The following is a 12,580-nucleotide window of genomic DNA, read 5'->3' as shown; positions in this document are numbered from 1 at the left end:
TTCACGCCGTATGTTTCACGACGCTCAGTGTGTTGCATCAAATCAGAAACAGCATCTGTCATTATCCTTTTTATGTATCCAGATGAGGTACTTGTGTAAAATAAACCTTGTCCTTAAAGTAGCCCCGCAAAAATAGATCTAAAAGCGTTATGTCTACCGATATTGCATGCCAGTCGGTGGGACCATCACGCCCAATCCACCTGCAAGGAAATGTTTCTTTAAGAAAATTTCTAACCATGCAATCCGCAATGCGGTGGTTGGAAAATCACATCAGGCTGCAAGTCCCTCAATTGAGGCTCCGCAAATTATTCTAACACATCCAGGTAAATGTTAGCCGTTACTGACTTTTCGCCAAAAAGAAAAGACCAACGATTCTGTTGTGCGCATTAAACCGCACCACACATTAATGTTAGGGGAATCCGTAACGTGATCTAAGGCAACTTGTGGACTTTCTGGACACCATTTTGTCCCTGTTAACTTTACCTGATTTGTGGAAAAATGCCTCATCAGAAAAACAATTTCGTTGAAGATAATCGTGTTTGGTATCGATTTGTCGTAATCAGAAACACAATGATATGAACCCAGCATCACTTTTGAAAGGAAATCTCTCGAATATGGAATACTTTAAATCACTCAATAATAAAACGGGATGATTAAGGGTGCAATGTTCCAAGTGGCGTGGCAGTGAACCAAGGTTGTCTTACCGCAAATCTGAATGCAACTCTCACCCCCACCTTAAGTGCGATGGGAGCTACAATTTCAGCAAGACCACCAGACACTACAAAGAAAATGTTCGTGTCTACAGCTGGCTGATGTAGTTAGATGCTCACAGTGTACCATGTGGTCTAAATTCTCCAAACTAGCAAGATTAGAAGGTTTTTCACCTGCAAATATAGCCTATAAATGCAGGTAAGAGATCGGTAAGACAATACAATGAAACTTTAATCAGAGAAACGGTTTAAATCACTAAGAACTGTTGTTGTCGTGCTTACAGTTGTTGTTGTTACCTTCCGTCCGAAGACTGGTTTGATACAACTCTCTGCATTTGTATGTTCCGTGCAAGTTCCTTCGGTTTTGCAGAACTACTACAACTTGCATTCATTAGAACTTCTATATTCAAGCCTTGGTCTCCTCTACACTTTTTTGCAGCCTCCGTGCGTTATGCCATTACCAATATAAAATTCATTGATGCCTATAGATGTGTCTAAACAATGGATCCCTCTTTTTAATCATATTGTATCACAAATTTATTTTCTCTCCATTTCACTTCAATAGCTCCTCGTTCATTAAACAATCTACCATTCTAATCTTCAGCATTTTTTGTAACACCACCTTTCAGAATCTTGTGTTCTTGTCTGGATTGTTTAACGTCCACATTTCACTTCCGTAAAGAGTTTACTCCAGTCAAATAGCTTCAGAAAAGAATGCTCTGATACATAAATTTAAGTGTGGTATTAAAGAATTTATGTTTTCCAGAATCGTCTTTTTTTGCCACTGCCAGTCTGCATTTTATACACTCCTTACTTCGGCTAACATCAGTTATTTTACTGCCCAAGTGGCAAAACTCATCTACTAGTCTTAATCCCTCATTTCCTAATCTAAATTCCTCAGTACTTTCTAGTTTAATTCGACTATATTCCATTAACCGTGATGTAATTTTGTTGATATTCATCTTGTAACCTCTTTTCGAGATACCATACACCCCGTACATATGATCTTCAAGGGGCTCTTTGCCATCTGTGAATTGAAGCGCCATCTAATATGAAGAAGACAGAACAAATACGTGTTGCATAGAATAGAGTTCATCAGCTAAGTTGGCAGGTGGTACGATAGCAAATAACGGGGATAAAATTGTGCATCCAGTCAAATAATCGTTGTTTGGTTCTTTATACTCTAAAAGTAACCATGATTTCAGAAAAAATTATTTTCCATTTGTTTTTGCAAAACACTTATTTTTCTTAGCTTTCTTAGCAAAACGTGTGTCTTCATTGGTGAGCCCTTATTTTATTGAAAATCCGACAATATATCTTTTATTACTAGATCTAGGTATTTCATTACATCTGTTGCAATGTTTACCTTATTTACTTGCCAATCAGGTATTGTAGAACACCACTTCAATTTTTTGGCCGTTTGTCGTCTGAAACAATATAATATTTTTACGAAGAAAGTCGGAAAATTACGGAAAACTATTTTCCGCTGTAATTTATTGTACGAAAACCTTTCGTTTTTACCGACTTAAAAATTTTTGTTGTTTTGTCATCATTTACGTGTTTTTTTTCGTGAAGAAGGAGGCACAAAACCTTTCCACGTGTTAATGTTATTAATAGCACTACAGTTTCGTTAAGCATTGGCTTCAGAGCACAACACTTATGATTATACAGCACAAATAGGAATCTGTCCGGATAGCCGTGCGCGTTAGCACGCCGCTACGGGGATTTGGAAATACGAGGCAGCCCCGCATCCAATACACCCACTGAATTAACGCCGACAGCTAGTGTGCCAACCAGTGTATACGTGGTTTTTAGGCGCTTGCCACATCCAGCTAGGTGAATATTGCGCTGGTAGCCACATTCTACCTCAATTACACCGTTCGCAAACACTTAGAACACGTTCTCATACTTTTGAATGGGATAACACTAGACGCAGACAGTTGGGATACACAAAATCCATCTTGAGGTAGAAGGGGTGGCGACAGGAAGGGTATCCGGCCATCCTCTACCACTAACATTGCCATACCCAAATAACTGACATACTGACGCCGTGAAGATACGGAATAAGGTCAGAAGGAGAAGACAGAACACGCATAGGTATAGCCGATGTTCGACTGGATTTTCCTCGCTGTGTCACATTATTTGAACTACTGCTTTATTACTCTTTAGTGTCTTTGTGTCTGTCTCTCTCTCTCTCTCTCTCTCTCTCTCTCTCTCTCTCTCTCTGTGTGTGTGTGTGTGTGTGTGTGTGTGTGTGTGTGTGTCCATCCTCCGTCCTTTCAATCTATCTGTATGATTCGTTCAATATATTGTACTGTGCTTATTAGCTTACAACAGGTTCTTCCCTTCTGCTGTAGCCCTCTGTATATCAGTATATCGTCATAGACTGTGGCTCGATTTAGGCGTTTTTAGGTCACTTTCTATTTTTTGTGTAGTGGTTGTGTAACTAAGTGATCAGGAAAGGTTGAATACAATACGTTGCTTTTCGGAACACTCAAACGTTGAGAGCCTCTTGTTTTAAAATTTCCGTATGCCTAACCTGTAAGTATGATATGACCGAGTCGTACATTAGTGAGCAAATGTCCCACTTTAATTTTTAAGTGTTAATATTTAGTTAAGACTGGATAATTTCACTGTCTCCATAGATTATGAGTCATCTATGTTTCCTTTTACTTTTATTAGCTGCGCTTATAGATTGTGGAAAGAGAATATCCGAATCAACATCCGACATTAAAATTTTCTCATAAATAACCGAAAAATTTGATATGTGCTAATCTTAAGACCAATGAAATGATGTACAGCTGGACTATAGTTCATAGGTCTTCAAGGTATCACCCCTTGACGTGTAGTCGATATCTTCTCAAGAGACTAACTACATGACAGCCACTGGTGTCCCACCGAGCGAGGTGGCGCAGTGGTTAGCACACTGGACTCGCATTCGGAAGGACGACGGTTCAATCCCGCGTCCGGCCATCCTGATTTAGGTTTTCCGTGATTTCCCTAAATCGCTCCAGGCAAATGCCGGGATGGTTCCTTTGAAAGGGCACCGCCGACTTCCTTCCCCATCATTCCGTAACCCTATGAGACCGATAACCTCGCTGTTTGGTCTCTTCCCCCAAACAACCAACCAACCACTGGTGTCCCATACACAAGTGTTTTGCAGGACCGTGCATTCCATGTCTGTATGGATCGCATGGGGGCTATAAGCGTCTTCCTTGGACAGCATATGTTCCACTGATGGCTCTAAAAACTTAATGTATTTCACTTTGTTTCTTTTAGAGAGCACATTTGTCTGCTCCATATTACCTTTCGTGTTTGCGAAGAGCTTTGCACTACCTCCATATTCAATCGCTTTGAAGTCACTAGCGATTTTTAATATGGTTTATAAAACGAAAGGATCTACAATGAAAATGGTTGAATTCCGAGAGATTATAAAAGTCCGTGAGATGGAATCTCATTGCCTATGACTCCAAATCCACAGAGACTCATTAGAGTTCCTTGATTCAAGACGCAGATGTGTGAACTGCTACAAGCTTTTATTTTATATTACACAAAAACAAATATGGAATCATTTTCCCCAACCAATGTTACAGATGCAAGCAAAAGTTTAGTAGAACACGTGCAACGTATTCACAATGTAATTCAAATAGTGCAGTATACATAAGAAGCTTCTGTGCTATGTCTTGTCATACGCTTTTTATGTTTTTACGCATGCTAAAGCTTGATTATTTCCACCTGATATGGCCACTAGGTCGAAATTACTTTACTGTGTTTCTAAAATAAATAATCTTACAGCGGAAGGGCGACCACGATGTCGTTCACAAAATTTTGCATGACTGTGGAACCCCAGCTACGAGAAGTGAATCTTAGTTTTTGATTTAGATTTATCGAAAGTAAAGTACACCAGCGGAAAAACACAATCAGTACCCACACTAAGCAATAGCAATGGTGATGTTACGGATGACGGTGACACTAAAGCAGAGTTACTAAACACAGTGTTCCGACATTCGCCAAAGGAGAAGAAGTAGATATTTTAGAATTCAAATCTAGATAATAAGTAACGCGGAAGTAGATATCTTCGGTGTAGTAAAGCAGCTGATATTACTTAATGAAGGCAAGACCCCCTATCCAGACTGTATACTACTCTGTTTCCCACAGTGTGTTAGCAGTTATATACAACCGCTGCCTCGTCGAAAGATGCATACCTAAGGACTGGAAAGTTGCACAAGTCACTTCAATACATAAGAAAGGAATTAGAAGTAATGCGCTGAACTACAGACCCATTTCACTAATCTTGATTTGCAGTAGGATTTTGGAACAAATATTGAGCTCGAACACAATGAATCACCTCGAAGAAAATAATTTATTGACAAATAGCTAACACAGATTGAGAAAATATCGTTCTTATGAAACACAACTAGCTCTTTATTGTGACGAAGTAATTAGTGGTATCCCCCTGGGGGGAGGGGGGGGGAGGGGGGGGGGGGAACTGGAACCGGGAGATGACAGTTTTCATGAAAATATTTTATTGTGCAACCATTTTCGAAGCTAAATCTATGAAAATTTGTATTTGGCTTCTCCGTTAGAAATAAAACTTACTTATGTTACTGTTTCCAGAAATTCAACTCTTACGGCAGTTAAATAGGGTTGAAACGTTTTATGAAAGTATTTCATAGCGAAAGCACTTTAAAAACTAAATCTTTGAAAATTGATGTTTGGCTTCTCGGTTTGAGACGAAAAGTACGTGTTTCGCCGTTTTTGCAAATTCAACCCCTAAGGGAGTGAAATAGGGTCAGACTGATACTCTAACTCATGATTACCCAGCCCAAGCCGCTAAGGTCAGAAAGTTGAAGTTAGGAGAGGGTGTGTATCTTATACTGTAGGCATCGCTAAAGAAGGAATTATCCGCAATTCCACTCCTAAGGGGGTGAAAGGCTTTTCGAAAATATGTCACTATGAAGGGAATTTTGAAGCTAGAAGTGGTATCTGGTTTCTCAGTCAGAAGATAAAAAAAACTTGGTTCAGCATTTTTGAAAATTCACCCACAAAGGGGGTCAAATAGTGGGTGAAAGTTTTTTTGAAAATAAACAGCTACTAAATAACAACAAAAGGATTTTTAAGGCTACGTCTATGACAGCTTATATTTGATTTCTCTGTAAGAAATTTAAAAAAATACATGTTTCAGAGTTTCTGGAAATTCAACCCCTAAGGGAGAGCAATAGAGGATGAAAATTTTTGAAAAAAATATTTCGTTACGTTAAAACAATCTTAAAGCTAAAGTTATGTAAATTGGTACTTCACTTTTCGTTTAGATTATAAAGAAATGTTTGTTAGGGGATGGAAGTTGCTATGGAAATATCTCCACAAAAACTCAAAAGGCATTCTTAACAAAAACTTTGGACTCTAGCTCCATAATCGCTTTTTTTTGCCAGACGTGCACTCGGAAAAGACCATGCTTATATGGCCTTAATTAGCATGAAAAGCTTAGAAGGTGTTGCAAATTGGCGAACGACATAAAAATTACACAATTACACAATTAAATGAACACAAAAAAAATCTCTGCGGCCCATACAGTCTACGCGAGGGAAGCAGCGGGCGCTAAGCTAGTATTCGCAGAATACAGAGAAAGAATACTGCTTCTCGCGCCTTATTTTTCCGTAGTCGAGGTTCACTGGCGTACCACTAGAAGCGCTACTGTCGTTCTTTGTTTGAGTAACGTAACACGGTCCACTCGCTATGATTTCGTGTGGCGTACTACTCACTGGTAGCCGGCTGGAGGCACGGGGTAGAGCGGCAGCATGCAGACGAAGGGCAGCGGCTGGTCGCACGGCACGTCGTTGAAGAGCGCGCCGCTTCTCAGCGTGACGCAGTCCTCGCGGCGCAGAGACAGCCCGCCGTTGTCCGGCTGGCGCGCCTCCCAGCGGCCACGCAGCGCCGCGTCCAGAGACCCTCCTGTACAGCCAGACACACAGCTTCCTACATCACGTTATTCCTGACGGGCCATGGTCCTTAGCCTACACACCTGCACCGCTTTGGCCTTAGCCAAAGTGTTGATGTGAATGCGGCGAACATGGGTCCACCGAACACATAACACTACAATGCGACACGCACACTGAGCCGTGGAAAAAATTGCTGTTTTGAAGAGCGCGCCGCAGCGCGTTGTGTGAAGCAGTATCCGTTTCTGGCGGTGGAGCCGCCGTGGCAATCGCAGCTTTGGTGTCTCCCTCTGGTGGGAAAGGGGAAAGGTAGCCTGTTCACCTGCATTTAAGGGGCGCTGTGAGCTCGCTAGTCGTCGAGTCTGGTCAGTTGGTCAGCCGGGTCAGTGTGGGGCAGTCAGTGTCTGTCTGTCCTCCGGAGTGCTAGTATGTGTTAGGCCGCCAGTCTGCTCGAGTTTGTTCAGGCAATGGTCATTGGCGGTTGGATCGATCGGTTGGTCGGTCGCGCACTGGGACACAAGATGATTGTCCGTCTTGAGCGTCGGCGCATGTGAGGTCGCCACGTCAGTCCAGTGGGCCGCGCCGTATAGCGTGCGATAGTGGCTTCGCGGCCGACACGAGAGCAACAGGAGTCAACCCACGACATCGGTCTGGCCGGCGCGAGCTGCGACGCCGTGAGACGGGAGATGGGCGTGACTTCCTGCGTCCGTTGAAGCGGACGGTTCGGTAGAGCGTTTTGGGGGTGCTGCGCCAGGTCTTCGCCAGACATCGCAGTTTATTAGAAGTTAAGTGATTCGTGATATGTTGTTTCATTTACTTGTTAAATTGTACTTGTTTTCTTAGTCAATCTCTCGTCCCCAGCTTGCTCGTCTGTCTCTCGTCCGCATTTGTTAGGCAGTTAGTGTCTGTCTGTCGGTCGGTCTGCCGTACGTTAATAGCTGCCTCTGTCATGTTTGTCGGATTCGGTGTGAACGAATTTATTGCTTGAAGTGTAACGGCCGAATTCTTGAAATTTGTTTTTATCTTGCCTATCATATTGAGAGGCGGTATATGTGTAATGTAGAGCATGTTTCTATATTTTATGTAAGACTGCATTTAATGGTTTTTTTTATTTAAAGGGTCATTTTAGTACATAAAATTGCCACCCTTCCACCATAAGAGTTTTTTTTTTTTAAATCAAGTTGCACCTTCGGTGGCAAGTTAATTTTTTTTAATGTTAGTGTTTTGTACCATTTCCATCCCTCCTACGGGGTTCATAGTTTATGTGCTTGTGTGACTTGTTAAAAATTTTAGTTTAAAGTAATCTGGTGTGTTGCAGATTAGCACCAGTGGAGTCTTTCAGAGGTTGTTGTGAGCGCTCGTGACTACGGCCATGTCAAAAGGGAACGGCAAGGTTCTCAGCCCGAAAGCTCATACTGTCAAAATTTGTTCTTTCTGCCTCTGAATAAATTGTAACTTGATATTCAGAGGGTGCTTTCTGATTATAATTTTAAATCTGGTTCTTTTTTTAAGGGCTCTTTAAGAATAAAATCTCCATTTGTTGAAAGAAATTTAATTTGTTTCCATCAGTTACCCACTGGCAACTACTTCCACGCTCACATAGTGTGATTAAATGTGTTAATGTTCTTGATGAATGGCTGGTAAATAAAGCAAATTCTTTAGAAAAAGTTTTGAAACTAAATTCACGGTTCACACACATACACACACACACACACACACACACACACACATACACACGTGCGCGCGCGTCCCTCGAACACATAACACTACAAAGCTACACACACACACACACACACACACACACACACACACACACACACACCACATACACATGTGCGCGCGCGCGCTAGGCCGATGACAGAAATCGAAGACATAGGGCAAGCTTTAAGAGGCCCCGATAAATGTACCACGCTTAACCGCAGCAGTAATGAAATATCAACAGCGCTATACAAGACTTAAAAGTAGCAACGACCATATATAAGATTACGACCAGACACTTTCCTATTACGCAACACGATACGTGGGACAACAAAAAATAAAATTATAATGAGTACATGACATTTTCAGCTGTGTTGGAGCCGATTTCAGAATCTAAACAACGTTGCTCTTCTTATTAAAGAAATTTATTTCCCAAGATCGCATAACAATACTCAATGATTACTAGTTTCAGTGAAATTAAATAGCCATTTTCGGATCATCTGCACAGACAAAATTTTTACAGGACCAATCCATTTCCGCGACAGTTCACATTAGTTGGACACACTTTGCTGTGCGAACAAAGCACAAAACTCACAAATGACATACATGAGACGTCTATACAATCTTTTCGTCTAGTGTCCTTGCTGATATCTGATAGGAAACTATCAGATGTGGAGAAGGACACAACATGAAAGGATTTTATACACGTCTAATGTATTTTATTTGTGACTATTGTGCACTGTTCGCACAGCTTTCCTCTTATTGTACGACTAGAGACGGTACTACGGAATATCGTCTCTATAATGTCCTTCTGATTAATGCGAACAATCGACGAAATGGATTGGCCCTGCACGGCGATTTTATTTCACTGCAATTAGTAGTCACTGCGTGTTTTTATGTGCTCTGGGCAAATAAATTTCTGTAATGAGAACGACGGTGATTAGAAATTCAAATACTGGCAATGGAAACAGATGAACTGGTTCAGTATCGACACATACAGATATGTGTAGGGTAAAGTAGCAGATCACACAACTGCAGCAATACTCCAAGTAATACAGTGAGTTTCAAAACAAAATGATCAGATTTCAAAACACCGCATTTATTGATAAAAACATACTGAGAACATGGGCCGAACCCAAAAATATTCACAAAGTATTAAAGTTTTAGCTATGCTATTACAATGCGCTCTGTGCCCACCACCAGCAGCACGAACACCATCTAGACGATAGCTAAATTCATCATAAACTTTACACAATGTATCTGCTTTTACAGAAGTTATGCTGACTGTTCTTCATCTATGTCACGAGGTAAACGGGAAATGAACACACTTTCCTTCCAATATCTCCGCAAGAAAAAATTGCCATGGGGTCATGTCTGGCGATCTTGGAAACCAAGAATTCAGGGCAGTGTCTCGTGGTCCATTGCGCACTATCCAGCGTTGGAGCAGGGTGTCACTGACAAACCGATGTACGTTGTTGTGCCACTGTGATGGATGTCCATCCTGTGGGAAAATGAAGTCATCGGAGTCCTCCAAGTCGTGGAAAAAGCTAATTCTGCGGCATTTTAAGTTAACTCATTTTTGCTCCGAAAAAGTAGGGACCGTGCATTTTTTCTCGGGAAATGGCACAAAAGACGTTCACTTTAGGTGAGTCTCTTTCGTGCTCAGTGATCTTTTGCGACTTCTTGACTCTCCATTAACATCGGTTTACTTTACAGCCAACATGAAATGATGCTTCATCACTGAAAATTAATCGCAGTAAAATGTATTCTCATCAATGTCTTGTAGCAGAGCATTGCTGAAGTTAAATCGCTTCCTTTTATCACCAAGTCGAAGAGCTTCCCAAACGACATCTTAACACTCGCCAGGCAGTCGTAAGAAGCACTGCCAGTTATTTGCTTGCGCAGCGAGTAGACTTCCGTGGATACCAGTCAAACGCTGGCCGAATTCTTTCCACCATGTAATCAGAAGTGTGAGGTCTACCTGGACTCTTAATTTTGCACAAGCATCCCCTCTCCTCAAATTGGCAATACCAACGACTAGCATTTTTGGGTGCAGCCGAATCAGTGCCAAAACGCCGACGAAAAGCACGCTGGACCGAAATCACTAACTGTTTGCAAATTGCAGCATAAAAAACACTTTCTGTTGAGCGGAGCCGCCCGCTGTGGACGAGTGTTTCTAGGCGCTTCAGTCCGGAACCGCGCAGCTGCTGCGGTCGCAGGCTATAATACTGCCTAGGACATGGATGTGTGTGATGTCTTTAGGTTAGTTAGTTGTAAATTGTTCTAAGTTCTAGGGGACTGATGACCTCAGATGTTAAGTCTCATGGTGCTTGGAGCCATTTGAACCATTTTTGTTGAGCGGACGCTATCTTACTTCTAACTGATGAGACATCTAACGGCGATTTTTTGAAACCTTAGGCCACACCCATTCAAACAACACAAATTTCCCTGCCGGCATGTCCCATGTTTCGTAATTATTACCGGTCAGAATGAGGTTATTCTTTTTGGAGCAACCTGTATATACGTGGAATTTAGAAATAAGTTTGCAATAAGAAATAAGACAACGAATTTTCTTGTTTGCACAAAGTAGTAATTCTTTAGACTTTGGGATCATTATTTTTTAACATGTAATCGTGTAGTATGTAAACTGTATGAGATGCAAACTGAAAAACGTGTGAGCTTTATAATATGGTGCATTAGATTACACATGCAGTATAATAATACCCAACTACAGAAACACGAACACACAACATAGGTAAAAAGTGCCCTTCAGCGAGACGAGGCGCGAGGTCACCCTCTCCCGGTTATGGTGCGGCCAAGAGGAGGTAGTAATTGTAGTAACAGATAGTACTGTCATACATCATACAGAATAATGTACAGCGAATATAGAAAACTTGTTTTCGTTTTCCAGAATCTAGTTTATGTACCACATGTTTTTGAATTAACAATGGAATTATGTAAACGATAAGAAAAATAACAGCACTGAGAGAAACTGTAGAAAAAGACGAACAGTCTGTCTTTGGAGCTTGTTAGTAGTTTATAGTAGCAAACGACCCACCATAGTTACCAAGGCAGTGTGTCAGTCTGTAATGATAATAAACAAATAAATAAATAAATAATAATTAAATCTCACAGCTCCTCTCCACTTACTACAGCCACACCTTTTTCATATCCTAATACCCATATCAACAAAAACTGCAGTACAAGGTGTGTTTCTATAGGACGTATCATTGTTAATGGAGAGAACTTCCACGAGTTAAAATATTCGGCAGAAGAAACAAGTGCGTTCCTCCAAAGACAGCCCTGCAATCAGTCGTTCACGCAGTAATTGGGAACGTGTGGTTACACGCCGCCACTAGCTTCAGTACGAAAAATTGTTCTAGTTAACACAAAGGTAAATAAAAAATAAACTTTTAGATTACGTCCCAATCTAATTAGACTCAACTTTCATCCATAGTCTACGATAACAATAAATACGATACTCCTCCAGTATGTTACACGTTACAATTTATTACACAACGGTACCTATTAAGGTAGATGTTCGACAAGTCTTCCACACTACCTCCAAATGAGTAAAGTACGAGCGTACGGAACAGCACAGCTTCTGTGTTATTCGACTGAAGACCTTCTAGCCAACAGATCACAGCAGGTCATCCTTGTCGAAGAGATATCACCATATATGAAAGTAATTTCTGACGTTCTCCAAGAGAATGTTACAGGACCATTATTTTTCGCAACATCTGGGCCAAGTGAATTACATCGGTAGTACCGTGATGCTTTTCCCGGCCGAAACATTTGTTTACGGTGAAGTCGCAACGTTACAAAATTGTAGTGAAGTGCAGAAGCTTGACGCTTGGTGCAGGGAACAGCAGTTGACTTTCAACAGAAACAAGTGTAACATATTGCTTGTAAATAGACATAAATGCTCCAAATGCCGCTTCTTCTAGGTATCAAATGAAAGTTAACAGATCTAAGACGAGTGACGCAATGCATTTAAATTACTGAAATGAACCAAATGAAATTTATGGCTCTCCGGTTGTTTGCTGGAAAAGCCGGATACAAATTTTGAGTTACACTGAATCTTTGTGTCGGTCCTGGGGATGTGACAGTCTAAGTGGTTAAGGCTTGCGTTCATTTTGTTATTTTGCCGCCGATAAAGACGAATGTTACTATCCAAAATCAGAATATTATTTTTTTAGCAAGCACTATAGCATCACACAAACTGTTGACAATCTT

The 12,580-nt window shown here is 41.1% G+C and overlaps 1 protein-coding gene across 1 annotated transcript in view; it reads right to left on the bottom strand.

Moving 5' to 3' along the window:
- LOC126455931 (uncharacterized) overlaps positions 1–12,580 on the bottom strand; it is a 73,651-nt gene that overhangs the window by 12,689 nt on the left and 48,382 nt on the right. Inside the window, exon 5 of the mRNA XM_050091690.1 lies at positions 6,473–6,662. Coding sequence (XP_049947647.1) covers positions 6,473–6,662 — 190 coding nt within the window. The remainder of the gene's footprint in view (positions 1–6,472; positions 6,663–12,580) is intronic.

The sequence above is a fragment of the Schistocerca serialis genome, chromosome 2, assembly GCF_023864345.2.
Source record: "Schistocerca serialis cubense isolate TAMUIC-IGC-003099 chromosome 2, iqSchSeri2.2, whole genome shotgun sequence".
In the NCBI taxonomy this organism is placed as follows: Eukaryota; Metazoa; Arthropoda; class Insecta; order Orthoptera; family Acrididae; genus Schistocerca; species Schistocerca serialis.
Note: the sequence above shows the minus strand (reverse complement) of the source record. Positions and strands in the feature narration are given on the sequence as shown.